Source organism: Capra hircus, chromosome 8 (assembly GCF_001704415.2).
Source record: "Capra hircus breed San Clemente chromosome 8, ASM170441v1, whole genome shotgun sequence".
NCBI lineage: Eukaryota > Metazoa > Chordata > Mammalia > Artiodactyla > Bovidae > Capra > Capra hircus.
The window spans coordinates 77985400-78013253 of record NC_030815.1 but is presented as its reverse complement, the minus strand read 5'-3'; the positions used below and the strand labels follow the sequence as shown (position 1 = coordinate 78013253).

The window sequence follows — 27854 nt, the reverse complement described above, 5'->3', positions numbered from 1 at the left end:
TGTTTACAGTGCATATGTAAAAGATACGCTGAAGTTTTTTGTGCTATTTGTGTTAATCCTTATGATTTAGAGGGTCCAGTGGAAATTTCAGCCCTTTCAATAATGTTAATTTTTTTAAAATATAAATTTACTTATTTTAATTGGAGGCTAATTACTTAACAATTTTATTGAAGATGCTGCTGCTGCTAAGTTGCTTCATTTGTGTCCGACCCTATGCAACTCCACAGATAGCAGCCCACCAGGCTCCTCTGTCCCTGGGATTCTCCAGGCAAAAATACTGGAGTGGGTTGCCATTTCCTTCTCCAATGCATGAGAGTGAAAAGCGAAAATGAAGTTACTCAGTCGTGTCAGACTCTTCGCGACCCCATAGACTATAGTCACCAGGCTCCTCCATCTGTGGGATTTTCCAGGCAAGAGTACTGGAATGGGTTGCCATTTCCTTCTCCATATCGAAAATGAGGTCTCCTTTAAAAAATTATTGTAATCTAACACATAGGCATTTATTATTTTATTTTTATTTTCCATGCCATGAAGCATGTGTGATCTTAGTTCCCTGACCAGGGATTGAACCTGTATCCTCTGCAATGGAAGCACGGAGCTTTACAACAATTGGACTGCCAGGGGATTCCTCAGGTCTCCTTTTTAGAGTTTATGGAAAAATGGTTATGACAAAAGATTTTCAGACTTCTGTATTTCAATAAAATCTCGTGTCTCCTAGGGCGGTAAGATCCATCCCCCAGAGATGTTCCCTTCCAGATGCCATGTCTAGGGCCTTGGAGATATTTGGAAGGGACAAAGTAAGTACATAACAAAACTTCTCAGTAGAAATGAGGCTGAGAGAGGAAAGTGAAGGCCACAGTGTCCTTTCCAGGTCTTCTGAACACGAGACAAGCTCCAGCTGAACTTGGACACGCTCCGAGCAATCTGAGGAGAAAGTGAAGTCTCCAAGTTTGGTGGGGTGGATTGTGTTTGACCCCAATGACCTCTGTCCAGAGTTCAGTTAACACTGACTGGGGAGATCAACTCAGAGATATCCACAGCCTGCAGGCTGGAAATATGTTCCTGAGCAGAACCCGTTGTCCCTGTGCCCCAAACATCCTTCCCACTGTCCATCACTTAAAGGAATTTGGACACATCCACCATGGTAGATGTACTTTGCTCCTGAAATGGTCACTGCAATAAAATAAAATAAAGCAACACTTCCACACGTGAGTAGTGATCATGGGTAATGAGACATTCTGGAGTGTTCGCTTACCTTCACAGCCACCAAGATCTTGTCCTGCTCAGGACAGAGGTTATAGCATTCAGCGAGGAAAACTTTTCCAAAGGCTCCTTCACCTAGCTCTCTTTTCAAGACAATGTTGTGTCGCTTGATGTGCTGAACAACTGTAAGACAAAGACAGAAGGGAAATTGGAATCGAGGCAGCCAGAGCTGAAGGCAAAGGGCAGGAGTCGGCAGGTTGCATCCTGAGCTCACAGGCCTAAAGTCTCTCCTCTGCACATAGAAAACTGGAGGATAAACTCAGCATCTATCCTCAAGGTCCACCCAAAGGGCTTCCAGGCAGTCGGTGGTTTAGGCTTGCTCTCCAGAATGGAATCACTGTTTTTGATAGAACCAAAGGAATCACTTAGCTGTGGGCTGCAAAACATCATTCATGATCTTTATGGACCAAGAAAGGGGAGAATTGAGAAGGGGATGGATATGAATGGCAGGTCTCTCATAAGCCAGATGCTTTGCATATATTCATCAGTTATGTCTAGTGGGAAAAGCAGAGAGCTAGCTAGGAAGCCCTAAGCCTTTGTTAAGCCCCTTCAGCTTATTGAGGGAGACAGGCTCAGAGGACACGAAGGGAAAATGCAGGATCTGTGCATTGCTGATGAAGGCTGTGTCCTCACCTCACTTTTTGCTTCCTCACGTGGTGGGCTCCATGGTTGAGTTTTGGTGACTCCTTCCATTTAGACCAGAAATGTCTAGCCAATTGTGCTAAAGGCTAATTTCCTTAGCTCCTTTCTAAGAGCGGGTTCTAGCCTTGGCTGTCTAAAGCCAAGAAGAGACATGCACAGAAGCATCAGGGGAAGGGGGACGATTTATTCCTCTCATCTAGAGCTGAGGTGGCCCTTGCCACTCAGCCATCATCTTCCTGGAGGAGGCAGGAGGCGGTCCCAAGGTGGTTCTTTGGGAGCCCAGTAGTGCACAGTGGGAGGCAAGTGAATGATTCTCAGGACAAAGCTGGTGAAGAAGCCCGAAAAGAGACTCTGCAGAGGATAGAGGACTCCACAGTGTGAGCTTGGGCCTCATCACCCAGCACGTCAAGCGTTGGAGCCCCGAGCCCAGGGCTTCCACTGGGTCACTGCCACCAGGCATTTCTGAGCTTCTCATCCCTGAGTGGCATACTGAAAAAAGAGACTGTGAGTCCCTCTAGAGCTTGGAATGTGCAGTCAACAATATTCTCTCATTGGACTCTTAGAAGCATTCTTTCCTACATTTTAGACATGGGGAAACTGAGTCTGCAGGAATTTCAATGATTCATAGTGTGGGAATGGAGGAATTGGGATGTGGACTCAGGTTAGTCTGAACCCAGAGTCTGTAACTTTTCTTCTGCACCAGAAAGTTCTTGTTTCAGTAGTAAGTTATGCTAAGTGTGATGAAAGAAAGGGAAGTATGTAAGTAAGAGAGTAAAAGGTAAAAATAACCTCCCAGCTTCCTTTCTGCTTAGTTCAACAGCCAGTTCAAATTATCAAAATTCCAAAGAAAATACAAAGCTTATCAATACAGTTTTAATCATGATAATAACATGAATACCCATGAAGTCACCACTCCATTAAGAAATAGAACATCACTAGTACTTTTGAAGCACCACTGTGTTCTTTCTGGATTATACCCATTTCCTACTCACCTCCCAGGGATAATCACTATCCTGAATTTTGTGTTAATCATTTCCCTCGTTGGTTTGCTACCACTGACATCTCCCCAGTGAGAGACTGTTGCTTGTTTTGAAGCTAATAAATGGAGTCATATTACATGCATCCTTCCCTGTCTTACATCTATCTCTCAACATTGTTCTTGAGACTGAATTACACTGTGTGTAGTAATAGTAGTACTTCTTTTGCTTCTACTTTGTAATATTCTGTGGAAGGACTGTAATACCATTTATTTGTCCATGCTAGGTTGATGGATATGATATATACAGTTTCTTCTTAGATACAACTTGATATAAAGTGCAAGTGGTGATTAAGGTTTTGCTTTAATAGGATTTTACCCCTGATAATTCATGCAGTTTGGAGCTATGGCTGCTTCCTTGGGCCTCTGGGAACTCAGGGTGATAAAAATCAAAAGGTCTTTTATGAGCAACATTATTAATGAATCTAAGAATGTATATTAATTTCTCATGCTCCAGCAGCAATGCCTGAATTTAAGAGGGGAAAGATGTGTTCATTAGGAAGAGTGCCCATATAAAGAGATGAATGTAATTCTGGCAGAGAATTAGCTGCCCTATTTAAATCTAATATTTAACTCCACGGTTGTCATATGTTCACTGAGAATTAAATTGCCACTTGATTTACTTTACACTCTAACCAGATCAAGGCTAGTATTTAACTTTTTTTTTGCATTTGATTTACACTTTTCTTACCTCCCTCCTCCCTTCTCTCCTTTCTTTCTCCTTCTTTCCTTCCTTTTCCTTTTTTTTCCTTTCCTCCCTCTCTCCCCATCCCTCCCCACCACCCCCCCCACCCTCTCTTTCATTCCAAGGAGTAAAAAAGGTTGATGGGAAATAACTTTCTAAAGCTATAGATAAAGCCACAACTTCATCATCTTCCAAGCTAAAATTGATGAGACCAGTTTTACCACACTGGCCTTGAAGGCAGTAGACACATCTTTTAAGAAAATGGCTATTTTGCATTAATTTGCTTTGCTATGTTTGGGATATAGTAGATTACACGAATAATGGCCTTTTGCCAATGTACTCCGTCTAAATAGAAGGAATTCCTCTTTTCTAAGACTGGAAGCCACTGAGGGGCACAGGTAACAAGTTTTTGTCTGTATTTGCATTTCTGCCAGGGTTTCGTAGTGTTCTGCACACAGCTGGTGCTATCCAAATATTTGTTGGAAAATGTGCCAAATGATAATAGAAGCAAGAGACAAATACTGTTCAGTTTTATTATTTCAGTTAACTGACAATAATTCTATTGAATGTGCAGGCAATAAAAAAGCTCAATTCTCCAAGATGTCAGCAGTAGGAAGAACAACTAGTCTGAAGCTATCACATACTTGAGCTAAGAATTTCTTCCCATTCTCCTCCAGGAGAGCACTGAAACATATCCCAAACTGCCTCATTGCCCGTTTCCCTCAATCACCAAAGGAATTCCTCAGTACCCTCTCAGACCATCCCTCTTTATCCAGCCTCAAACCGCTGAATTGCTCATAATTGCCCCAAGCAGAGCCAATGCTAACCCCTTCATCTCCCTCACAAGTCCTTCCATCAGTTCTTCTGGGCGAAATGCCCATCATCCAGTACGTCCCTGTATCCTAAATCTCTCCTTAAACTTCTTTTTACCTCCTCAGCTCCAATAAAACCTTGGCTTTGCTGAGGACGCGCTTCTCTGATGGCTCAGCAGTAAAGAATATGCCTACCAATGCAGGAGATGCAGGTCAGGAAAATTTCATCCCTGGGTCAGGAAGATACCCTAGAGAAGGAAATGACTGCCTACTCAGGCATTCTTACCTGGGAATTCCCATGGACAGAGGAGACCAGCAGGCTACAGTTCCATGGGGTTGCAAAAGAGTCAGATACAAAATGACTTAGCAGCTAAAACACCACCACCATAATGTGCCTGAGGACACCCATGACTTCTCCCTCCAGTCCTCTCAAATGAAAGCCATCCCCACCCTTCATTCCCAGGTACATCAAGGCCTTTGGGCATGATGTCTGACCATGACCCACCACCCCCCACACCCCACCATCTCCTGCTAGAGCCGCAACCAGTTGAAAGCATCTGTCTTAGGGAGCCATCAGCCTGTACCACGTTGGGCCCCTCACTATGACATCTTGGCTACCTCACTCACTCACTGAGCTCCTTGCTCACATTTTCCCTCTACCTCCTGATACCAGCATTCTAAGAGCCCGAGGCACAGACGGGTGAAGTATTAATAGTTTGCCCAAGTTGTACAAACACTCAGCTGCCGTTCGTCTTGTGTCTTTCAGCAATGCAGCTAAGAGGAAAGGCATTGGGAAATCTGGTTTGGCTGTTTGCATGGCATTTAGCTGACTTTTTCTTGGGAGTAAGACTTTCTTTTTTAAAATTTTATGTTATTATTATCATTATTTGGTGGGGGGCAAGCTGCACACATACAGGATCTTAGTTCCCTGACTGGGGATCGAACTTGAAGTGTGGAGTCCTAATCACTGGACCACCAGGGAAGTCCCAAGACTTTCTTAATGAAAAAAGGAACGCACTGGTTTCTATTTGAGACAATCTCACTGTGGACAGGCGCTTTGAGTAACACTGCCTTAAAGAGTCCTAGGAGCATTTGGGCCAAGTGAGTCTAAGTGAAAGTCACTCAGTTGTGCCTGACTCTGCAACATTATAGACTGTAGCCTACCAGGCTCCTCTATCCATGGAATTCTTTAGGCAAGAATACTGGAGTGGGTAAATGTTCCCTTCTCCAGGGGATCTTCCCAACCCAGGGATTGAACCCAGATCTCCTGCACTGCAGGTGGATTCTTTACCATCTGAACCACCACGGAAGCCCAAAGATTCCATGATAAATAAGCTATCGGGTAAGCATGTTAAAACTTTTTACATTCTTTATTTCTTAGGTTAGTCGAAGCTCTGCTTTTAACTTTGGAGACTCAAGTAAAACCACGTCAAACCCAATATGAATAACTAACAAAAATAAATAAATGAAACACCCAGACTCTACCATAAATAGCTTCTTAGATTTGAAGGGGAAAACATCAAGACAATAGTTGATTTCTTTAAATAATTTTTTTTTTATAAAAAGTACCTTTTTAAAATTCACCTTGCCAAAGATAGGAGTACCCAGAAGGGGTGTGTGTGGTGTAGAGACCACCAAACTCCTGTGGTCTGCAAACTGATTTTGTATGTTCATATAGTCAAAACAAAGGGTGTGATTAGATTATTGTACAAATAAATCTACTCTATGGAATCAGGGAGAAATTGATGACCAGAAGTAATAATTGAGATGAGGGACTAAATATTGTGGATGTCTTTATCATTAATGGAATTTTCCAGGGTGGAAATTCACTGCACTTGGGCATTTGCTTCCTAAGTACCAGAACTGAGTAGATTTCTAGTTTTGCATTAGCATCACATTACAGCCACTGAAAAATGCGTTCTGCCACAAAGAAGTTTCAGTAGTTGTTGGAGATGTTTGTAGTTTCAGATGGTTTAAATAAAATTCCTAGTATCAACTTCTCCCAGAAGTAAATATCCTATATATACATGCAGTCTATAGTTCAACCCAGGTCTACATTCATTACTACTAAATCTAAAACTAACAAAACGAATAAATAAATATCACTCCACCCATTTAAGGTTGAAATAGGAAACATATCCTCCCATTTCCTTAGTAATAGAGTTTCACAGAGAACCTTGTCCCCCTGGACATATCCTACTCATCACATGGACCTTAAATTGAGACATTCATGGAATCTTTAATATATGCCAACTACTCTGCAGTTAAAAGGAAAGACATCTTATATTTGTGAGTAGGCCTGTATAAATAATATACCCCAGAAAATAATGTTCTGTATTAGGAGGAATCTCTATGTTTCCCTACAAACCTAAATGTACAGCCCGCCTCAGCAGTTCCAGTGCAGAGGACCAGATGCTGTGATGGAAACACAAGTTAAAGATCACTGAGACCGACTCCCTCATGTTTGACAGTTGGCCAGTGAGTCTCAGAGAGGTGAAGTGACTCTCCCAGGGTCACACAGCTAGAAAGTGACCAAGCTAGAACTCAGATCCCCTAACTCTCAGGAGAGTGACCTTGGACTCTGTAACACAAGCCCCTATTTGAGATTGCATGCAGTGAGCATTCCCTGCCAGTAAAGTGAAAACAGGTAGATCATTCAGTTAATCATCTCTTCAACTAGAAATACTTGAGACATTCACATTTATCATCCGAAATGGATCAAGTATCTCATAATGAAGAATATCATTACAAAATGGCCAATAAACATAAAGTATGAGTGCATAAAGTAGGATGCCAAAGCTATGAAAAATGCTTGAGCTTGATTTTAAATGCAAGTAACAAAAATTATTTACTAAATATCTTAATGTCTATATCATAAGGAGCATATTGAAACAGGTTAAATCATCCACCTTGAAAAAGTTAATTTATATGAAAGATGGGAACTATGGTTTTGAATTTCATCTATATTTTTATTATTAAGATATGTTTGGATAATATTGAAAATAAACGTGATTAAGACCAGAGATGTAAAACACACCAGGACAAGACAAAGCCAAATATTCAGAAATAACATTAATGATAAAATAAAACATGTAACAATACTGAGCCATTCTTAAGCAATTTTCAGCAAAAAATCCCAATGTGCATTACCATCGATTAATTTTCATATCCCTCTGAATGAGGTCAATAGTTACATTTATTTTACAGATGACACTACAATTAATTGACTAACTTGTGGTCATAGAGCAATCCACTTATCTTTTTCCAAGTGCAATTTCCAATGAAACAAGGAAATAGGAAGGAAAGAGAGAGACCCTAATATGTGCTGATTGCTATTAAGGGCCTGGAAATGTGCTGAGAGGTTTACGAGGGTTATCAATCTTCACAGCAATCTAGTAGGGTATCCTTATTTCCATTTTCAGATTAAAGTAACAAGGAGGGGATCACATGTGCTAAATAACTCGTCTGAATTGATGGTGAAGCTGAAACTCCAATACTTTGGCCACCTGATGTGAAGAGCTGACTCATTTGAAAACCTCTAATGCTGGGAAAGATTGAAGGCAGGAGGAGAAGAGGACAACAGGGGATGAGATGGTTGGATGGCATCACTGACTCAGTGGACATGAGTTTGAGTAAACTCTCGGAGTGGGTGATGGACAGGGAGGCCTGGTGTGCTGCGGTCCGTGGGGTCACAAAGAGTCTGACACGACTGAGCGACTGAATTGAATTGAACTGAATTGAACTGAATTTGTATTATACAATTGGTAACAGGCAGAGTTTAAATTCTTTCCACTACAACACTTTATCTTTCCTTGGCCTTCTTACAATAGACAAAGTGAAAGAGAAAGTGAGCTTGAATTTGCCCACCTGGGGATCATGGGTCTACATTTATCACTTTAGTTCAACAAACCTGTATTAAGCATGTACTATAGCCTGGGCTTTGCTGGTGGCTCAGATGGCAAAGAATTTGCCTGCAATGCAGGAGACAAAGGGTTGATCTTTGGGTCAGGAAGGTCCCCTGGAGAAAGGAATGGCTACCCACTCCAGTATTCTTAGGGCTTCCCAGGTGGCGCTAGTGGTAAAGAACCCACCTGGCAGCGCAGGAGACATAAGAGATGTGGGTTCGATGCCTGGGTCAGGAAGAATCCCTGGAGGAAGGCATGGCTATCTACTCCAGTATTCTTGCCTGGAGAATCCCACAGACAGAGGAGCCTGGTGGGTTATAGTCCACGGGGTCACAAAAGAGTTGGACATGACTAAAGCAATTTCAGGTACTTTATGCAATCATGCAAGGGAAAAGAAAAACTTAAATAAGAACTCAAATCAGAGAAAACAGAAAAGAAGGCTAAAACGAGATAAGTAGAAATGCAAATGTGCAGATTCTAAGGTTCCACATAGCTATTAAAATTGCCATAATTTGACTCTGAGTTTCCTGACCCAGAAGCCAAGAGGGAAACACAATAATTTATAAAATTTTGACTACTCATAAGTAAGAGCACAGAAATTCCTATGATAAGTAAAATTTTTCATGGAATTTAGTTTTGAAAGGAATACATCAAAAAAAAAAAAAGAAAGGAATACATCAAATGGATTTTACATTGAAAATCAATGTCTTTAACAACATCTGTAGTGTAAATAGTAAGCATCCTAAAAATATTTCTTATGGCAGAGCTCAACAAGGAAAAAACATATGACACAAAAACCACCCTCAGTCAAACACTATAAAGGGAGTCCAGAGTGCTTATCATCATAATGGCATAAAAATCAATGTCTATGGGCTTACTAAGGAATGCTTTGGAGATGGGGTTAAAGAAGAGATGTAATTTTCCACACCCACTGCTGGGCCTACAACATATTAGGCAATCAATACTATTTTATGAATAAATAATAACATGAACATGCAAAAATAGATGAGTGAGTGAACAAGAGATGAGAATGGTAGAGAAGAGGGCACTTAAGGAGGGGGAAGAGAAAAAGCAAGGATGAGGATGAGGAAAAAGCCCACAGTGCTATTTAAGAAGTTGTGATTTGTCCTATTTTTTTCCTAAAGAGAAGGAGCAGACAATATGTAGCAAAAGGAGGATGAGGTTGGATCACAGAAGGCCTTGAAGTCCTTATAAACAAGTCCAGACTTTTGGACAAATGACTTCACTGCTTTCTGCCTTCATTTTGTTGTCTTTAAATCAAAGAGTTTAGATTAAACAGTATTTTAGGTCTGCTTCAGCACATTCATGTTCCATCATCAGTGAATCCTTGGATTTGTTTTATATGTAAGTTCTATCTAGAAGACTTTTGAGCGTGGAAGAAAAGTGACAAGAACAAACGATTCTGGCAGTAGTCGAACTAGAGGCAGAGGGGCAAGTTTAGAAGTAACTACCGACCTCCCTCTCACAGAGGCCCATGCTGAGAGGGAAGGTGGGCTCCATCCAGCCACTCATCCATCCTTCCTCTCCAGTCTCCTGTCCAAGAAATGCACATAGCTCAGGGTGACAGACCACAGGGAGGCTGAGATCAAGTCTGTGACCCCAAAGGGAACAGGTGAAGTCACCAAGGACTAATCCTGATGTTTTCAGGGACAGACAGAAAACAAGGAGCCTTAGAACAAGACCAAAGCGGACAGATGTGAGAGGCAGGAGAAAGGGCCAAGGATGAGCCAGAAGAGAGCAGAAGGCAGACTTCGGGGGCCGGGGAGTAAGTGAGAGGTTAGGAAGTGGAGGTGGTGAGTGGAGATTGCACAAGTGGAGGGTTGGGGCAGGGACAGACAGGCGGGTCTAGGGATGACACAGTGGCTCTCAGGGATGGGTACTGGGGAGATTTAGAGGAGGGAGAGATTTGAGGGTGTCTGTAAGTTAAGGAGAATGTGCGTGCTCAGTCACTCAGTTGTGTCTGACTCTTCGCGGCCCCATGGACTGTGGCTCTTTTGCCCATGGGATTCTCCAGGCAAGAACACTGGATAGGTTGTCATTTCCTCGTTTCCAGGGTACTTTCTCAACCCAGGGATCGAACTCTTGTCTCTTGCATCTCCTGCATTGGCAGGCAGGTTCTTTACCACTAGTACCACCTGGGAAACCCCAAGGAGAATAGTAGAAAGTAAGAAATTAAATAGGTACCACAAATAGGAAGGAAGGGGAGAAAAAGGAGAGAAGGAAGGAAAAGAAATCTAGTGGGACAGATGACTGGGGAAGTCACTGGGAATCCAATAAGATTGATGAAGCAGAAAAATTCAGAGAGAGGAAAGACTTTGAGTGAATTATCTTCTAAGGGCCTCAGCTTTGATGCTGGACCACTGAAGGAGGAAGTAGACTTTGAGGGATTCCCAAGAGGCCCAGTGGGACCCTTCAGGTTAAGCCTTGCACTGGGTCTAGTGATGGACAAAAAAGACTCTTATAAGGAAAGTTTGCCTTGCTGGGAGTGTACCAGGTACCTACTTGGATACCCCTTATGACATCCAATGGCAGCAAAGGACCTTTTCCTCCTAAATCAAATTTTAATACCATGTGCAGAGCAGCTATGGGAAGAAAGGTAAGATTGGGTTTTGTCTAACCTGAAATTCACATTAGATGAAAGACTTGAGTTATTTAAATTAAAATACTCAAAACTTCTTGTAGAAAACAGCCAGAGAGGGGGAAAGCCCCAGAAATCTTTCAAGCTGTTAGACTAAAGGGAACACCACACTTCAAAATACACATACGGCACATCCTTCGCTTTGACAGCCCCTAACAGCCAAAATTATATCTGTTCTACACTCTGGCATGTGGTAAAGTTGGATTGATTTGCCCTGACAGCCCTCCCTGCTGGAACAATACTTGTCAGTCAGCCCCAGCAATGTTTGTATTTTCAAGAATAATTATGCAGAGTGATGTACAAGATTCTGGCAGGTGGGCCAGACAGGCTTATCTGCCTACTTCTCCAACCCTGTGTCCCTAAGCCCTAATGCTCTACCTGCTTCTGAGGATGGAAAACACCCCTTTAATGCCCTCCGTCCTCCTCCCAAGCTGTGCATCATCTTCCATTTGAGGGGTCTATGCTGATGTCTGTTTTATCATTTGGGATCCTCCATTCTATGCTCTCCAAACAGAAACCATCGTTTCTTCAATAATTTTAACTGGTAGCCACTATATATTCCTAACTGATTTTTTCAAGTTAGCTGGCCTTTACCAATGTACTTCTGAATGAAAGCTCCATTGTGAATGACATGTTTCGTTTTTGGTGGGGTTAATTCACATACACACACACACACACACACACACACACACACACACACACACACACACACACACACACACACACACACACACCAGTGTGCATTCAGTGGCCTCCTTACTCTATGTCTTAATTGCGGACAGTTTATCTGAGCTTAAATATATTGAGTATCTTCTCTGTGCACATACTCTAGTAAGGGTAAGAGAAATGCAGATATAATGACAATGTGGTCAGAATGTGATAAACAGAGATGACAGGGGCCACACAAGTGTTCTGAAGGTGGGGCCATTCAGTAAAGGTTCCTTGGAGTCATTGAGACAATTCTAGAAAAGCAAGTTTTTCTTCATGAGGAAAGCTCTGAACCCAAGAGAATGGGGCAAGCACTTAGCCTAAGAAACAGTGGGAGCCAGTGGGCACTTCATGAGTTCTAGCATTCCTTGCCAGCTTCCCAGGCTGCTTTCCATGGCTGTAGATTTGCCTCAATTCCACAGAAAGGCAATGAGTAGTAGAGCTCATGATATGTGATGAACGAAAAGGAAAGGATCACAGACAACGTTTTTGGGTGCATCACAAGTGTTTTCCATCTCTGGATGGGTTACTATACAATATACTGAACAGAGTACTATGCTAAATCCTCTTCAATATGATTACTGGAAAACTTGTATTCTCAAAGGTAGGGCTAATTTTGTTTTCCTTAAAGGATTTTTCAATACTTTCAGCATCTTTCACTCCAACATACCTTTTTTTGTTTTTTTTTTTCTTTCTCATTTCACCATTTAAGCTTCTATGTGTAAAGAATTGTGTTTGATGCTGGGGAAGGTTCAAGGGTGAAAAAGGGCAAGAGGAAGTCAGGCTGATGGTCATTAATTGTATATCCACTACATACGAGGTGTTATGTCAAGCCTTGGGCATACAATTTCTTATTCAGACATCCTACTGGATGTAAGAAGAGACATCACTATCTTCATTTGGAGGTTGGGAGAAATAAGTCTTGGAGATGTTAAGCAATTTGCCCAAAGCCCTATAGCTGGAAAGTGGGCAAGGCAAGTTAGAACTGTCTTTAAAACCAGGCTGCTGCTGCTGCTGCTGCTAAATCACTTCAGCTGTGTCCGACTCTGCGCGACCCCATAGACGGCAGCCCACCAGGCTCCCCAGTCCCTGGGATTCTCCAGGCGACAACACTGGAGTGGGTTGCCATTTCCTTCTCCAATGCATGAAAGTGAAAAGTCTAAGTGAAGCCGCTCAGTTGTGTCCGACTCTTAGCAACCACATGGACTGCAGCCCACCAGGCAGTCTCTCCCAATAGAACACAAATATTTCCCCTAAAGGAACTGTAGTCTAATAGGCAGACAAGACACAAAGTACACAGATAACAGTTGTACAAGGAAGAGTGTAAAACTCACAATGACAGATGTTTGAAATACAGGGTTGTGACTTGGGCATGTTTAGAAGAAAAAGTAAGTTCTTTAAATACAGGGTATAGGGTTGTAGGATGTGCCATTTGAATTTTCCCCTGTAAGTTGAAAGGGTTTGAAATGTTGGTTAGAAAGAAGGGTGTTGTTGAGTAATGAATTAAGACATTTCCAAATTGCCAGAATGTCACTGGCTTGCTCATGTACTGGATATTCATATTAAGGCATATCCACGTTAAAGTCCAAAATCTGAAATCTATTTGCTGCTGCTGCTGCTGCTACATCACTTCAGTCGTGCCCAACTCTGCGTGACCCCAGAGATGGCAGCCCACCAGGACCCCGTCCCTGGGATTCTCCAGGCAAGAACACTGGAGTGGGTTGCCATTTGCTTCTCCAATGCATGAAAGTGAAAAGTGAAAGTGAAGTCGCTCAGTCGTGTCCGACTCTTAGCGATCCCATGGACTGCAGCCTACCAGGCTCCTCCGTCCATGGCTTTTTCCAGGCAAGAATTCTATTTAGGTTGAACCAAATGAATTTTTCATGTTTGCAGACCCAAATGAGACAAACATTAGCTATTTCATGTGGCTTATTGTTAGGTTGTATCTTTACAAACAGAAACTCTGAAAGTTAGAAAGGAACTCATATCTTTTAATGTTCAGAAAAAGGAAAGTAATACATGCACATGATAAAAAAGCAAGAGCCTTAAGAAAAAAGTTGTACCCTTCCATTCTCCTCCCTGTCCTTGGTCTTACTCTCTTGGGAAATCAATATAATACAATTTGGATTTTGGTTTTCTAGGGGTGATTGCCATAACTCTAATTAATAAGCTATTGTTTTCCCAATTTAAGACTTCTCTATTGATTCTCCACTTTATTAGAAGAGGATTTTGCTCATACTACCTCCTACTCAGTCCAATAATTAACTGCTGTATTAATTTTTAGCTCTTCTATTGATTATCTATCATACTATACCTCCATTTCAGCCAGTATCCTGACACCCTTTGTATATAAGGCATATATATGGGCATATTAGCACTCCTATCTTCTCTCTACCCCATTCACACATTGGGGTTTATTCTTTGAGCTTGGCCTTTACTACAACTGTGCCAATATTATTGCCATGTACATTCCATTCACAATATGATACAATAAAGGCTTTTATGGTTCTAAAACTTGAACTGCAATAAATAAAATTTATGTTACTATGATGGTGAAGAATCCACCTGCAATGCTGGAGGCTCAGGTTCAATCTCTGGGTATGGAAGATCCCCTGGAGAAGGGAATGGCAACCCACTCCAGTATTCTTGCCTAGTAAATCCTATAGACAGAGGAGCCTGGCAGGCTACAGTCCATGGGGTCACAAAGAGTCAGAGATGACTGAGAGACTAACATTTCACTTCATGTTGATATGACCAGCTTAATATTGTATATTACAAGGCTAAGTGAGTGCTGGGTCTACATTTGTTTTTCATGACTAATGCCTTGTAGAGAACTTGTGAGCCACTTGAAGAAGGATGTTCATAGCAACAAGATCAAAAGACTTCTCTCCTCTAACCATGAAGACTGTTCTAGCATAAAATTCAAACAGACAGATTTTTCATTTCTCCTGCTGGTACTCAGCAGACCTCTCAGATTGAAGTCTATGGTACTTATTCAACACTGGGAAGTCATTTTTGGTTTTTCCTTTGATAATTTTCTCCTACCATTTTCCTCAGTTCTCATTATTATCTGGAAATCTTAATAATCATATTCCACTTCTCCTGATACAATCGAATTGTATGAATTCTCTCTCATGAATTAGTTCTTTTTCTCTTCTTCTCTAGCTCTGTCTGCCTCTGCCTTTTTGTTCTTTATTCTGGAAGAATTTCTTTTGTATCTTTCATACCTATGATTGAAACTTCCATTTCTACCATCATAGATTTAATTTGTATGAGTTCCTTATCTTATAATTCCTTTTTCCTAGCTATCCAATTTTGATTTATGTGTATCAAATCTCAAATCAGAGAACATTTTTTCTTCTTTAAAATTTTCTTCCACTCAAAAAGTTTCTGTACCCTCCAAGGTCAGTTTTTCTCTCAGATCTTCTCTTTCAGTTGCTATTGTCCTCACATGTAGAGTGGATCTTGAATCTTATTTATATTGAAAAAAGAAAGTCTGGGTAGCCAATAAGGATTTCCTGGGTTATTCAGTCAGTACTGCCAACTTCAGAAAGGAAGGTTAGTTAAGAATTGGATCATTGGGAGAACATAGATAGGAATGCCTTGCTTTAGGATGAACAGGCAGACAATGGACCATTTGGCTAGAGTATAAACACGTCAGAGTAAAGAGAACAGTACTCTGGAGTTCTAATACCCATGCTACTACCAGGCTTTATCCTCTATGACAGTCTGGCAATTTCTGCACAGAAATGTTTTAGATTCTTTTTTGTATGAAGATAAATATATATCCACTTCTCTGCCCAGTTGGAGATGGGAGTGTATATCTCTCATGCCTCCCTTGTTTTAAGCCCTTTCTCACTCTTTCCTTCTGCTGAACCTGCTGCACTTGCTGATCCCAAGCCTGGAGCCACTGCAGCTTCCACCGAAGGGCACTCTTGCCTCCACTTCAGATCCCCATGACATATCCTGAGCTGAAGATCTCTCCTCTATGTTTCATGTATCAGCATGGCAACCACGCTCCATCTATTTTCCAGAAATCTAATGAAAAATCTCAGCCGTTACAGCCCCAGCCTCTCCTTCACTTCACTGTTATGGATAAGGGGGCAAACAGAGACACTCCAGTCAGCAATCTGTGCAGAATGTCTTCAGTACCTTACTAGGGAAGTTCTCCTTGGAGTCTCCAGGCAGATGGAATGTTCTCAAGAGCTCAACCCAGGGTGCCTGAGGCCCTTAAACAACCTATTTATTTCACAAATGAAGACAGCAAGGCACAGTAAAAGTGCTAATTTCCCAGAGCTTAGCCAGGACTCAAAACCATTTGCTTGCCCTCAAATCCAGTGCCATTTTCATTATACCCTGGTCTTTCTCATTATAGATATTTATCAACCAAACACAGCACATAGTTCAAAAGTGTAAGAACAGGGGAAGGCAGGGAAGATAAGGACTGCATGAAGTCAGCAGAATATGGCTATAGCCTGTGCCCAGAAGTCAAATCACTCTTCCTCTGCAGCTACCAGATTTATCTCTTGTGCCCTCTGCCTATTTACACTCTCCATCTCCGATGAGCTGCAAAAGCTGGGGTGTGAACTCACATCAAGAAGCACTGTGTTAAAGGCAGTTTATGAACTGAAGGCAGATTTATAACATGATAGTCATGCTGCTTGGGTTCCAGTCCTCTCTGTCTTAGGACAAGAACATGTTTTGTGTGCTTTTGTCAGCTGGAATACTTCCAAACTTTGCAGTCAATGCTACGAATTCAGTTTTTGGAGAGTTGTTATAAAAAGTGCACAGCTAAGTCATGTTACCTAATTACACTGCTTTAGAGAAGCGAGAACCATCCCTACCCACTGAGCATGGGGTCCTGTTGAGGATCCTATATTGGGTCAGGCTAATCTGGCTCTTGCTCTGGTTCCCCAAGTTTATAATGAAGTCCTTTCTAGACACTGCCTTCTCCTGAGAAAGTTTCAATGCAACTATTACAAAGGAAACTACTCATATTGGGTGATTAAAAATTCTGTTGTTAAATGTTAATAACCACTTACAGCTGCAATTAGCATGGTCTAAAGTATTAAAATGACATCTAATATTCAGAGTAGATTACATAAAATTCATTCAAGAAAATGATGGGATCAACAAGGGATTAATTTCTCAAATATACAAACAGCTCAGTCAGTTCAGTGTCAGAAAAACAAACAACAAAACCAACAAATGGGCAGAACAACTAAATAGACATTTCTCCAAAGAAGATATACAGATGACTAAGAGGCATATGAAAAGATGCTTAACATTATTAGAGAAAAGAAAATCAAAACTACAATGAAGTATCACCTCACACTTGTTAAAATGATTATTATCAAACAAATCTACAAATAAGAAACGCTGGAGAAGGTATGGAGAAAAGGGAACTCTCCTATATTGCTGGTGGGAATGTAAATTGGTACGGCCACTACAGAGAACAGAATGAAATTTCTTTCAGAAACTAAAAGCTATGATATGATCCATCAATCCCTCTCTTGGACATATATCTGGAAAAAGAGGAAAACTAATTGAAAAAGATGCATGAGCCCTGAAGTTCCCAGCAGCACTATCGAAATATCAAAGATATAGAAGAGAAATGGATAGAAAGATGTGGTGTAGACCTATAATGGAATACTACTCAGGCATCAAAAGAATGAAGTAATGCTATTTGAAGCAGCACAGATGAACCTAGAGATATCATACTAAGTGAAATCAGCCAGAGAAAAACAACTATCATTCGATATCACTTATATACAGAATCTAAAAAAAGATACAAATGACCTTATTTATAACACAGAAATAGACTCACAGAGAAAACAAATCTAAGGTTACCAAAGGAGAAAGAGGTGGGGATAAATTGGGAGTCTGGGATTAATAGATACACACCACTATACATAAAACAGATAAACAAGGAATTACTATACTCAATATCTTACAATAATACCTGTAATGGAATAGAATTTTAAAAAGAATATATACATATACATATGCATATACATCTATATATATTATATATAAATACACATTTGAAACTAACAGAGCATTGTAAATCCATTATATTTCAATAAAAAATAAGATAACAGAAGATAAAAAATAAGCCATTGTTAAATTTTATGGTATACCGAAGTGGAGGCAGTAATCAGCTGATGGCAATTTGTTCCTATGGGTGTGGTTAAATGATGTCAGCCCTGGGTTGAAGCCTCACCTAGCACTGAGTGGACAAACCTCCAGAGAGAACTTGATGTCTCAGGAGGAATGAAATCTGCATGGGGTTGAACTGATAGTTAGGACTTAACATGGGACCCAGGTCACTTATGTGATCCAGGTTCTCCTACCATAAAATACTTGAGTGAACCAACAGGATTTGGAAGGAACAATAAAATATTTTTAGATTTTGAGATGAATATGCACATGATTGCAATGAACAGGAGTGAGGTCCATACAAGTCCAGATGGATCTCACCAGAGCCATGAGAGAACCAGTGAAGACCCAGGGGGAAATGTCTGTTGAGGAAGAAAAGTGAGAAATAAGGAGGAAAGTGCCCCATGGCAGGGGCCAGGGTGGTGGTGGGGGAAGCAGTGAATGAAAATAACCACAGTTTGCAGGCAGGGTTGAAGAGGCAGAAAGGAAGCCTCAGTCCAATCGTTGCTGTAACTTACGACATGCGTGTGTGCGTGCATGCTCAGTCGTGTCCGACACTTTGCGAGCCCATGGACTGTAGCCTGCCAGGCTCCTCTGTCCATGGGATTTCCCAGGCAAGAATACTGGACTGGGTTGGTATTTCCAACTTCAGGGGATCTTCCTGACCCAGGGATCAAACCCGCATCTCCTGCAGCTTCTGCTGCATTGGCAGGTGAATTCTTTACTGCTGAACCACTTGGGAAGCTGACTAACTACACGAGTTACAGCAATTCACTTAATATATCTGTCCAACTTCCATTTCTCTCCTCCCGCTGTAAAATGAGAATAGAAATCCCTGACCCTTGCATCCTAGAAAGAAAATGGTTTTCTAAATAAAAGGCACTCGGAAAAGTAAAATGTAGTATAAATGGTGTATAAATGTAGTATATATAGCAACCATAAATGGTTACATGGTGTGACCACTGCTACTGAGCAATCTGGTGTTCAAGATAAATAGTGCCTTACAGACATATTTTTGGGGTTCAATTCAACATTAACTATTATAGACAAACTATAATACTAATGGGGCCTTCTGCTCTGGAGTACTTTAAGGCTTACGAAGTACTCTGACATGTTATTTTACATGAGCGTGGAAAAAGATCTGTGGAATGGGCTATGAACAGTTTCCTGAGTTTCATTTTACAGCTAAGGAAGCAGAGGCTCAGAGGTTGAGGGGCTCATCCAAGGTTACACAGCTGGACAGTTATAGAACCAGAACCCAAGCTTGACCTTTCAATTTCAAGTTCAGTGTTCTTTACACCAGAATGGCATAGTGGCATTACGGAGATCACGAATCACAAAAGTAAAAAAATCATTCCGGAGATAAGACTTGTAGATAAAATGTTAAGATCAATGCAAAACACTAGTGGAAAAATAGTGCCAAACACTTGTCTACTCGAAAGATATGAACTCAAGAAAGGAGAAGTTAATGTGAATGGTAATTACAGGAAAGGCTTCACATATTAAGAAAAGCTCTGGGTTTTCATGTGAAAAATGGATTTCTTAGAATAGTTGGAAATAAAGGAGAAGAAGCAAAAGCATGAAGTCAGAATGGTGAGACTAAAATTGCTGTTTAATCAAGGGTGCAGTAAGAGGTGGTGGGAGAGAAGTTTCAACAGAAGATTTGATAGGTTAAATGGAACCAGATCATACAGAGCCCAAGGTAAGAAGGTTTAGCTTTGATTCCACAAGCAGAATCTAGGTTCCTGAACAAGGGAGTGGCATTATAAATGCAGTATGTTGAAAAAGACCCTGATGCTGGCAAAGACTGAAGGCAAAAGAAGAGGGCAGCAGAGGATGAGATGGTTAGATAACATCACCAACTCAGTGGACATGAATCTGAGCAAACTCTGGGAGATGGTGAAGGACAGGAAGTCTGACATGCTGCTGTCCACGAGGTCACAAAGAGTCAGACATGACCTAGCGACTGAACAACCACAACAACTTATTGTCTGGTAGGAATATGCACAGTGTATTAAATGCACCCAGAAGCACAGAGAGTAGCTAGGAGATCACTGCATTAACAACATACTCATGAAGTCCCTGTACCACAGCAGTGGCAATGAAAATAAAAGGAAAGCTACAAATCCTAAGAGTCAAGTCGTCACTGGATAATCAGAGCGAGAGAATTACTCACTCGGCTCATTCAACTGCCATACTCCACCTGACTTTCAGAAATATAAATAGTTGTCTTAATCATATTTTCCCTTAACCATGCTGCCAAATTAAGTGATCCAGAGTTGCCAAAGAAAAAAGTTCATTAAAAATCACTGGAATTTGTCAAAAAGGTTCTTTAATTCATCCCTTGGTCTTCTATCCAAGATTTCTCAGAAGTGAAATTGCTATACACATGCACAAACACCACTAGGGTCACCTTCAGACCTTTCCAATGCCCTTAAATATGGACCCATGTCATGAATCCTTGTATTTAATGTCAAAACATATTGTCAAGTGTCACTTTTCACTGGACCCATATAAGCTCTGAGAGGGTGAGGTGAAGATGGGGAGAAGAAACTGATGCAAAGGAGCCTCAAATATGAAGCAGGGGAGGAGAAGGACAGGAAGATACGGGCCAGTATGGCACTGTGGATAGAGAGCCCAGATCTTAATAACCTGGTTGTCTGAACCAACCCAAGCTCAGTGCTTCAGTCTGCCTTTCCAGCATTCATTATCTGAACCTTGCCCCGAAGCAAAGCAGGTTAAAAGTTGCAATTAGTCCTCTTTCTTGGTTGGCTGGTGGGTTCAGAGACATGGTCTGATTTGAACAGCTTCCATTTCCCAAGTGACTTTTAATAAAGACATACTTTCCCTTTAAATTTCAACAGCTCTGCTGTGTTTTCCATTCCCTCTTCATTTCAGCATGTGGGCATCACACACAGACCTACACACACACACAGACACCTCGCACGCTGCACTGACAGCTGCTTGCCAGTCAATGAAGTCACGTTACTCTGTCATGAGGATGTGTGAAATCAGCCATCTCCCAGGAGGTGGGCAGAGGCACGCACGATGCAATCAATGTAAACGGGGAATTTTCTGTCTCCTGAGCCTGTTTTGTTGGCTCATTGAGCAGAGGAGTGAACAAGCTTCATTGGGTGCAGAACTGTACTTAGGAAAAACCTTTTCTTTTTATTGCCATTATATGTGATAATGACTTCATGAGACTGTCACCTTTAGATTCACACTGGCTGGAATTCACAGGCCTGGATTCACAGGCTCCCTGCTCTCAGAAAAATCCCACAGAATTAACCTCTTTTTCTCACAAAGACGTCAATAGCTATATTCAACCCACACTCCACAGGCAGGCAGACCAGGGCCCCTCCAACGGCCCCAAGGCTGGGGACAAGCTCCATCACTGTCATGATAGCTTCAGCACCTCAAAGCATCTCTCTCAGAGCTGATGATCTCAGTGCCCCATGCCAGACAGTCATCACTGCTGCCAAGGAACTGTCAGCCCAGGCATTCCTCTGGCTGCACATGTATTCATGGGTCATTCCAATACAAAGACCTCCCTCCCAGACTCCAGCAACCCAGAAATGGATGACTTAAACCAAGTACTGCAGAGCTTAATTGTATTATTCCACAGGGATTTTGTACTCCATGGAAAGAACTTATGAAAGACAGATGTCTATTTTTGGGTTAAACATGCTTACATAATGCCTGATGGTGTGCAAAAAATGATTTGTCTTGTCTCACCTGACATTTGTTCATTGTTAGACTACCTCCAAGGACTTCCCTGCCCCAAGTTAAACCACTATCCAAAATAAACCAAAGCCAACAATTAGGCTTCATTGTTTAAATAAGAAATGTACAGAGGGAGGAAAGCTCCAGGACACTGGGATAGGGTGAGACCCTGGATGGCTAATTAACAGGACAGGGAAGGGAGTGTAACAGTCTCACACATAGGAGCTGGCAGCCCTAACTAATTAGCAACAAATAATTTTACAGTAAGAGCAAGAACACATGTATTATGTTCTATAAAAGCTTAATAGATGTCACCATAAATCACTCTCATCTCGCCCCTGAAATTGAACTTGCAAGCAGGCTGCCTTGAAATCTTCAGGAATGAGGAATGTAGAGGATTACACCCACTCCAGTATCCCTGCCTATTATCTCTTGTATCTCAATACAAAAGCAAGATTGCTTTCTTTCTGCCACTTGGCCCTTGACACATCTCAGCTGTTGTAACTGAGGTAGCATCAGTAACCTCTGTGGCACCCTGGTCCTGAACCAATTCTGATTATGGAAGGCAAGAAATGATCAGCCAGAGTTCCTGTTAGGATCTCGGATCCATGGTGTTGCTCTGGATTGGATGTCTGGTGTTTCCAGAAGGAGCTTCCTGCCTGAGATATAGAACAGATTCCTTCATCTATGCTTCCTCTTACTGATTGGAACATTATGTTGAGAGGATGGGGCTTTGGGGAAAGAGTGCCATGAGCAACTAGTAATGTCTGCTAGGCACTGGGATTAGAAGCACTGTTGGTTTTCATTCTGTTTTTATTTTCCACCATTAAAGAAATATGGTAAAATACATATAACAAAAAATTTATCATTTTTAATGTGTACATTTTGGTGGCAGTAAACACATCATAATTCTGTGCAACTATCACTACTATCTGGTGATTCCCAGGTGGCTCAAGAGTAAAGAACCTGCCTGCCAATACTAGAGATGCAGGTTCCACCCCTGGGTCAGGAAGATTCCTTGGAGAAGGAAATGGTAACCCACTCCGGTATCCTGCCTGGAAAATCCCATGGACAGCGGAGCCTGGTGGGCTATAGGCCACGGGGTTGCAAAGACTCAGATATGACTTAGCAACTGAACAACAACAAATCATTACTATCTACTCTCTAGTTTTCAGAATTTTTCCATCACCCCAAGTGGAAACCCTGAACCTGTTAAGCACTCACTTCCTATTCCCTGCTGTACCTCAGCCCCTGGCAACTACTAATCTGTTTTCTGTCTCTATAGATTTGTCTATCCTGGATATTTCAGATATACGGAATCATACAGTATGTGCCCTTTTGTGTCTGGCATCTTTTAACTTAATGTTTTCAAGGGTCACTGTGTTGTAGCAGGCGTGAGTGCTGTTGTTCTGATCACCCTGACTAGGCTTGTCAAGATCCTAGACCATTATTCTCTTTCAGGTTCCTAAATAGGATCTCAGTTCCCCTTCAATTCAGGAACCCAGTATGAAACCCAGCCAAGTCTTTCTAGGTCTTTGTGTCAAATAGTTGACCTTTATTCTCATCCTCCCAGGCACTCGGTGGGACACTGCTCTCAGAGGGCAGAGTAACTGAAACCAGCACTCTGCTGCCTGTTACATAGCTATTGCTGCCATGCTCCACCAACCAGACTGCCTTTCCTGGGAATGGAAGCAGACTTGACCCACTCTTCAGAGCCCTGTACATTGCTTATTCATGACCGAGAGATTTCAAAAGCTAGACTTGAGCCAGGTGAGTTCCCTCAGTCTTGAATGTGACCTTTGCTTCCAGGACGACAGAATAGATATACATTTCTCAATGTTTCCCACTAAGTACCACTAAACACCTTTAATAATATATGTAAAGCAAATTTAAGAAAACTCTAAAAGAACTAATAATTGAAACTTCGCAAATCTAGCAAAGACATAAACCTGAAGATTCAAGAAGCATATCCAAGCACACGAGCACTCAAAAATATACTTTCTTCCGTCTTTTCATTCCTGTGTGCTTCAGTCAAAAGAGGAAGTGGTTTAGGAATGAAGATAGAGAAAACACTGGTATTCCTTGAGATGAGCTGTGGCTGGGCATGCGTGCTAAGTTGCTTCAGTCGTGCCCCACTCTGTGTGACCCTGTGGACCTTAGCCCGCCAGGCTCTTCTGTCCATGGGATTCTCCAAGCAAGAACACTGGAGTGGGTGCCAGGCACTTCTCCAGGGGATCCTCCTCATTCTGGGATCAGAGCTGTTGCTGAGGGGAATCCAAAAGGGTGATATGAAGTATTACTTTCTTTCTAACTGTAGCCAAATAATGATTAATGTGTGTGTTAGCTGCTCAGTTGGGTCTGACTCTTTGCAACCCCTTGGACTGTAGCCTGCCAGCCCCTCCTGTGCCTGGAATTCTCTAGGCAAGAGTACTTGAATGGGTTGCCATGCCCTTCTCCTGGGGATCTTCTCAACCCAGGGATCAAACCTGGGTTTCCTGCATTGCAAGCAGACTTTTTACTATCTGAGCCACCAGGGAAGTGATAATGATTAATACATTTATTTAACTCCCCTTAAATGAATCGGTAATAGGTGAACCGTGAACTTCCAGATGTTCAAGCTGGTTTTAGAAAAGGCATGGGAACCAGAGATCAAATTGCTAACATCTGCTGGATCATCGAAAAAGCAAGAGAGTTCCAGAAAAACATCTACTTCTGCTTTATTGACTATGCCAAAGCCTTCGACTGTGTGGATCACAATAAACTGTGGAAAATTCTGAAAGAGAAGGGAATACCAGACCACCTGACCTGCCCCTTGAGAAAACTGTATGCAGGTCAGGAAGCAACAGTTAGAACTGGATATGGAACAACAGACTGGTTCCAAATAGGAAAAGGAGTACGTCAAGGCTGTATATTGTCACCCTGCTTATTTAACTAATATGCAGAGTACATCATGAAGAAACATTGGGCTGGAAGAAGCACAAGCTGGAATCAAGATTGCCGGGAGAAGTGTCAATAACCTCAGATATGCAGATGACATCACCCTTATGGCAGAAAGTGAAGAGGAACTGAAAAGCCTCTAATGAAAGTGAAAGTGGAGAGTGAAAAAGTTGGCTTAAAGTTCAACATTCAGAAAACGAAGATCATGGCATCTGGTCCCATCACTTCATGGGAAATAGATGGAGAAACAGTGTAAACAGTGGCTGACTTTATTTGAGGAGGGGGGGGGCTCCAAAATCACTGCAGATGGTGACTGCAACCAAGAAATTAAAAGATGCTTACTCCTTGGAAGAAAGTTATGGCCAAACAACATAGCATATTGAAAAGCAGAGACATTACTTTGCCAACAAAGGTCCATTTAGTCAGGGCTATTGTTTTTCCAGTGGTCATGTATGGATGTGAGAGTTGGACTGTGAAGAAAGCTGAGCGCTGAAGAATTAATGCTTTTGAACTGTGGTGTTGGAAAAGACTTTTGAGAGTCCTTTGGACTGCAAGGAAATCCAACCAGTCCATTCTAAAGAAGATCAGTCCGGGGTGTTCTTTGGAAGGGCTGATGCTGAAGCTGAAACTCCAATACTTTGGCCACCTCATGTGAAGAGTTGACTCATTGGAAAAGACTCTGATGCTGGCTGGGAGGGATTGAGGGCAGGAGGAGAAGGGGACGACAGAGGATGAGATGGCTGGATGGCATCACCGACTCGATGGACGTGAGTCTGAGTGAACTCTGGGAGATAGTGATGGACAGGGAGGCCTGGCGTGCTGCCATTCATGGGGTCTCAAAGAGTCAGACATGACTGAGCAACTGAACCGAAATGAAGTGAATCAAGTATCCCTCTTCCATGGATAAGTGGTATTATACACTGTGTTTCCTTTGTGTTTCTTTAAATACTATAATAAAAACATTCCCCTGAAAAAAAAAAAAAAGTTAATCCCAAACAGGATAAACCCAAAGAAATACACACTATGAAGATTAGAGTCAAACTTATGAAAACTAAAGACAAAGAAAAAATGTTGAATGTACTGAGAGAAATGATACCTCATGTATAAGGGAAAAACTATTTGAATGTAATGGATTTCTCATATGAAACCATGGAGACCAGAAGAAAGTAGCCTAACCTTATTCAAGTGATTAAAGATACTGCCAACATAGAATCTTACATCCAGTGAAATATTCTTCAGGAATAAGAAAAGAAAACAAATAATTAGTAAATATAATACATTTTCCTTCTACTTTTGAGTTTTCTAAAGGAAAGAGGAAAGTGAAAAAGTTGGCTTAAAGCTCAACATTCAGAAAACAAAGATCATGGCATCTGGTCCCATCACTTCATGGGAAATAGATGGGGAAACAGTGGAAACAGTGGCAGACTTTATTTTTGGGGGCTCCAAAATCACTGCAGATGGTGATTACAGCCATGAAATTAAAAGACGCTTACTCCTTGTAACAAAAGTTATGACCAACCTAGGTAGCATATTGAAAAGCAGAGATATTACTTTGCCAACAAAGGTCTGTCTAGTCAAGGCTATGGTTTTTCCTGTGGTCATGTATGGATGTGAGAGGTGGACTGTGAAGAAAGCTGAGCACCGAAGAACTGATGCTTTGAACTGTGGTGTTGGAGAAGACTCTTGAGAGTCCCTTGGACTGCAAGGAGATCCAACCAGTCCATTCTAAAGGAGATCAGCCCTGGGTGTTCTTTGGAAGGAATGATGCTGAAGCTGAAACTCCAATACTTTGGCCACCTCATGAGAAGAGTTGACTCATTGGAAAAGACTGTGATGGTGGGAGGGATTGTAGGCAGGAGGAGAAGGGGACGACCGAGGATGAGATGGCTGGATGGCATCACTGACTCGATGAACATGAGTTTGAGTGAACTCCGGGAGTTGGTGATGGACAGGGAGGCCTGGCGTGCTGCCATTCATAGGGTTGCAGAGTCAGACACGACTGAGTGACTTAACTGAACTGAACTGAACTGAATGTATATTTGGTGGATGAAGCAAAAATTATAACATTGTTTTATTATTAATGTATATAGAAAAAATAATGAAGACAATTATAAGTTACAAAGGGAAAGTAAGGGGAGTAGCATTTCTACATTTTATTTGAACTGGTAAAATGCCAGAATAGTACACTATGATAAATTATGTTAATATAATACCAAGAGCAAGCATTAAGAAAGGTATGCAAAGGGACATACTTAAAAATGCTATAGATACATCAAAATGCAATTATAAAAAATGTTCAACTAACTTGAGGAAATCAGGAAGAAGAAACAAAGAGAAATAAAGGCAGCAACAAAAGAGAACAAACAGAAAAAAAAATAAAATAAGAGACTTAAGCCCTAAGATATAAGTAATTGCATTAAATGGAAGGCTCTAAAAAGCCAATTAAAAGATAGAAATTAATATATGAATGAATGATATATACAAGACAACTATATGAAATCCATAAGAAAGTCACTTAAATATAATAGTACAGGCAAGCTGAAAAGAAAAGAATGAAAGGAAAATGACCATGGAAACATCAATCAAAAGAAATCAGAAATGGTTATATTTATATCACTTAAACTAAACTTTAGAGCACATAGAATTATCAGAGACAGAAGGAGATACTAGACAATTGGTATGAGTCAATCAACTAAAAATACACACCAATCCTAAATGCGAATGCACCAAAAAATACGTAAGAAAAAAGTGAGATCACTTAAAACAGAAACAGACAAATCCACAATAAAAATTAGAGACTTCAATCTCTTTCAGTAACTGGTAAAACTACTCAACAGAAAAATCAGCTAGGATGAAGAAGACCTTTCACAGATCATTCTTTAGGATTTGAAATGACTCAACTGGAATTCCATCACCTCCACTAGCTATGTTCATAGTCATGCTTCCTAAGGCCCACTTGACTTCCTGTTCCAGGATGTCTGGCTCTAGGTGAGTGATCATACCATCGTGATTATTTGGGTTGTGAAGTTCTTTTTTGTATAATTCTTCTGTGTATTCTTGCCACCGCTTCTTAATATCTCCTGCTTTTGTTAGATCTATACCACTTCCATCCTTTATTGTGCCCATCTTTGAAAGAAATGTTCACACCTAACTTGCCTCTTGAGAAATCTGTATGCAGGTCAGGAAGGAAGAGTTAGAACTGGATATGTAACAGACTGGTTCCAAATAGGGAAAGGAGTACGTCAAGGCTGTATATTGTCACCCTGCTTATTTAACTTATATGCAGAGTCATATAAGAGAAATGCTGGGCTGGATGAAGTACAAG

At 41.3% G+C, this 27854-nt stretch overlaps 1 protein-coding gene across 8 annotated transcripts in view; it reads right to left on the bottom strand.

The window, feature by feature from the left end:
* NTRK2 (neurotrophic receptor tyrosine kinase 2) overlaps positions 1–27854 on the bottom strand; it is a 402024-nt gene that overhangs the window by 101545 nt on the left and 272625 nt on the right. For all 8 annotated transcript variants that reach the window (XM_018052429.1, XM_018052423.1, XM_018052430.1 and 5 more), the window contains one exon: positions 1256–1386. In XM_018052429.1, the coding sequence (XP_017907918.1) occupies positions 1256–1386 (131 nt within the window). The remainder of the gene's footprint in view (positions 1–1255; positions 1387–27854) is intronic.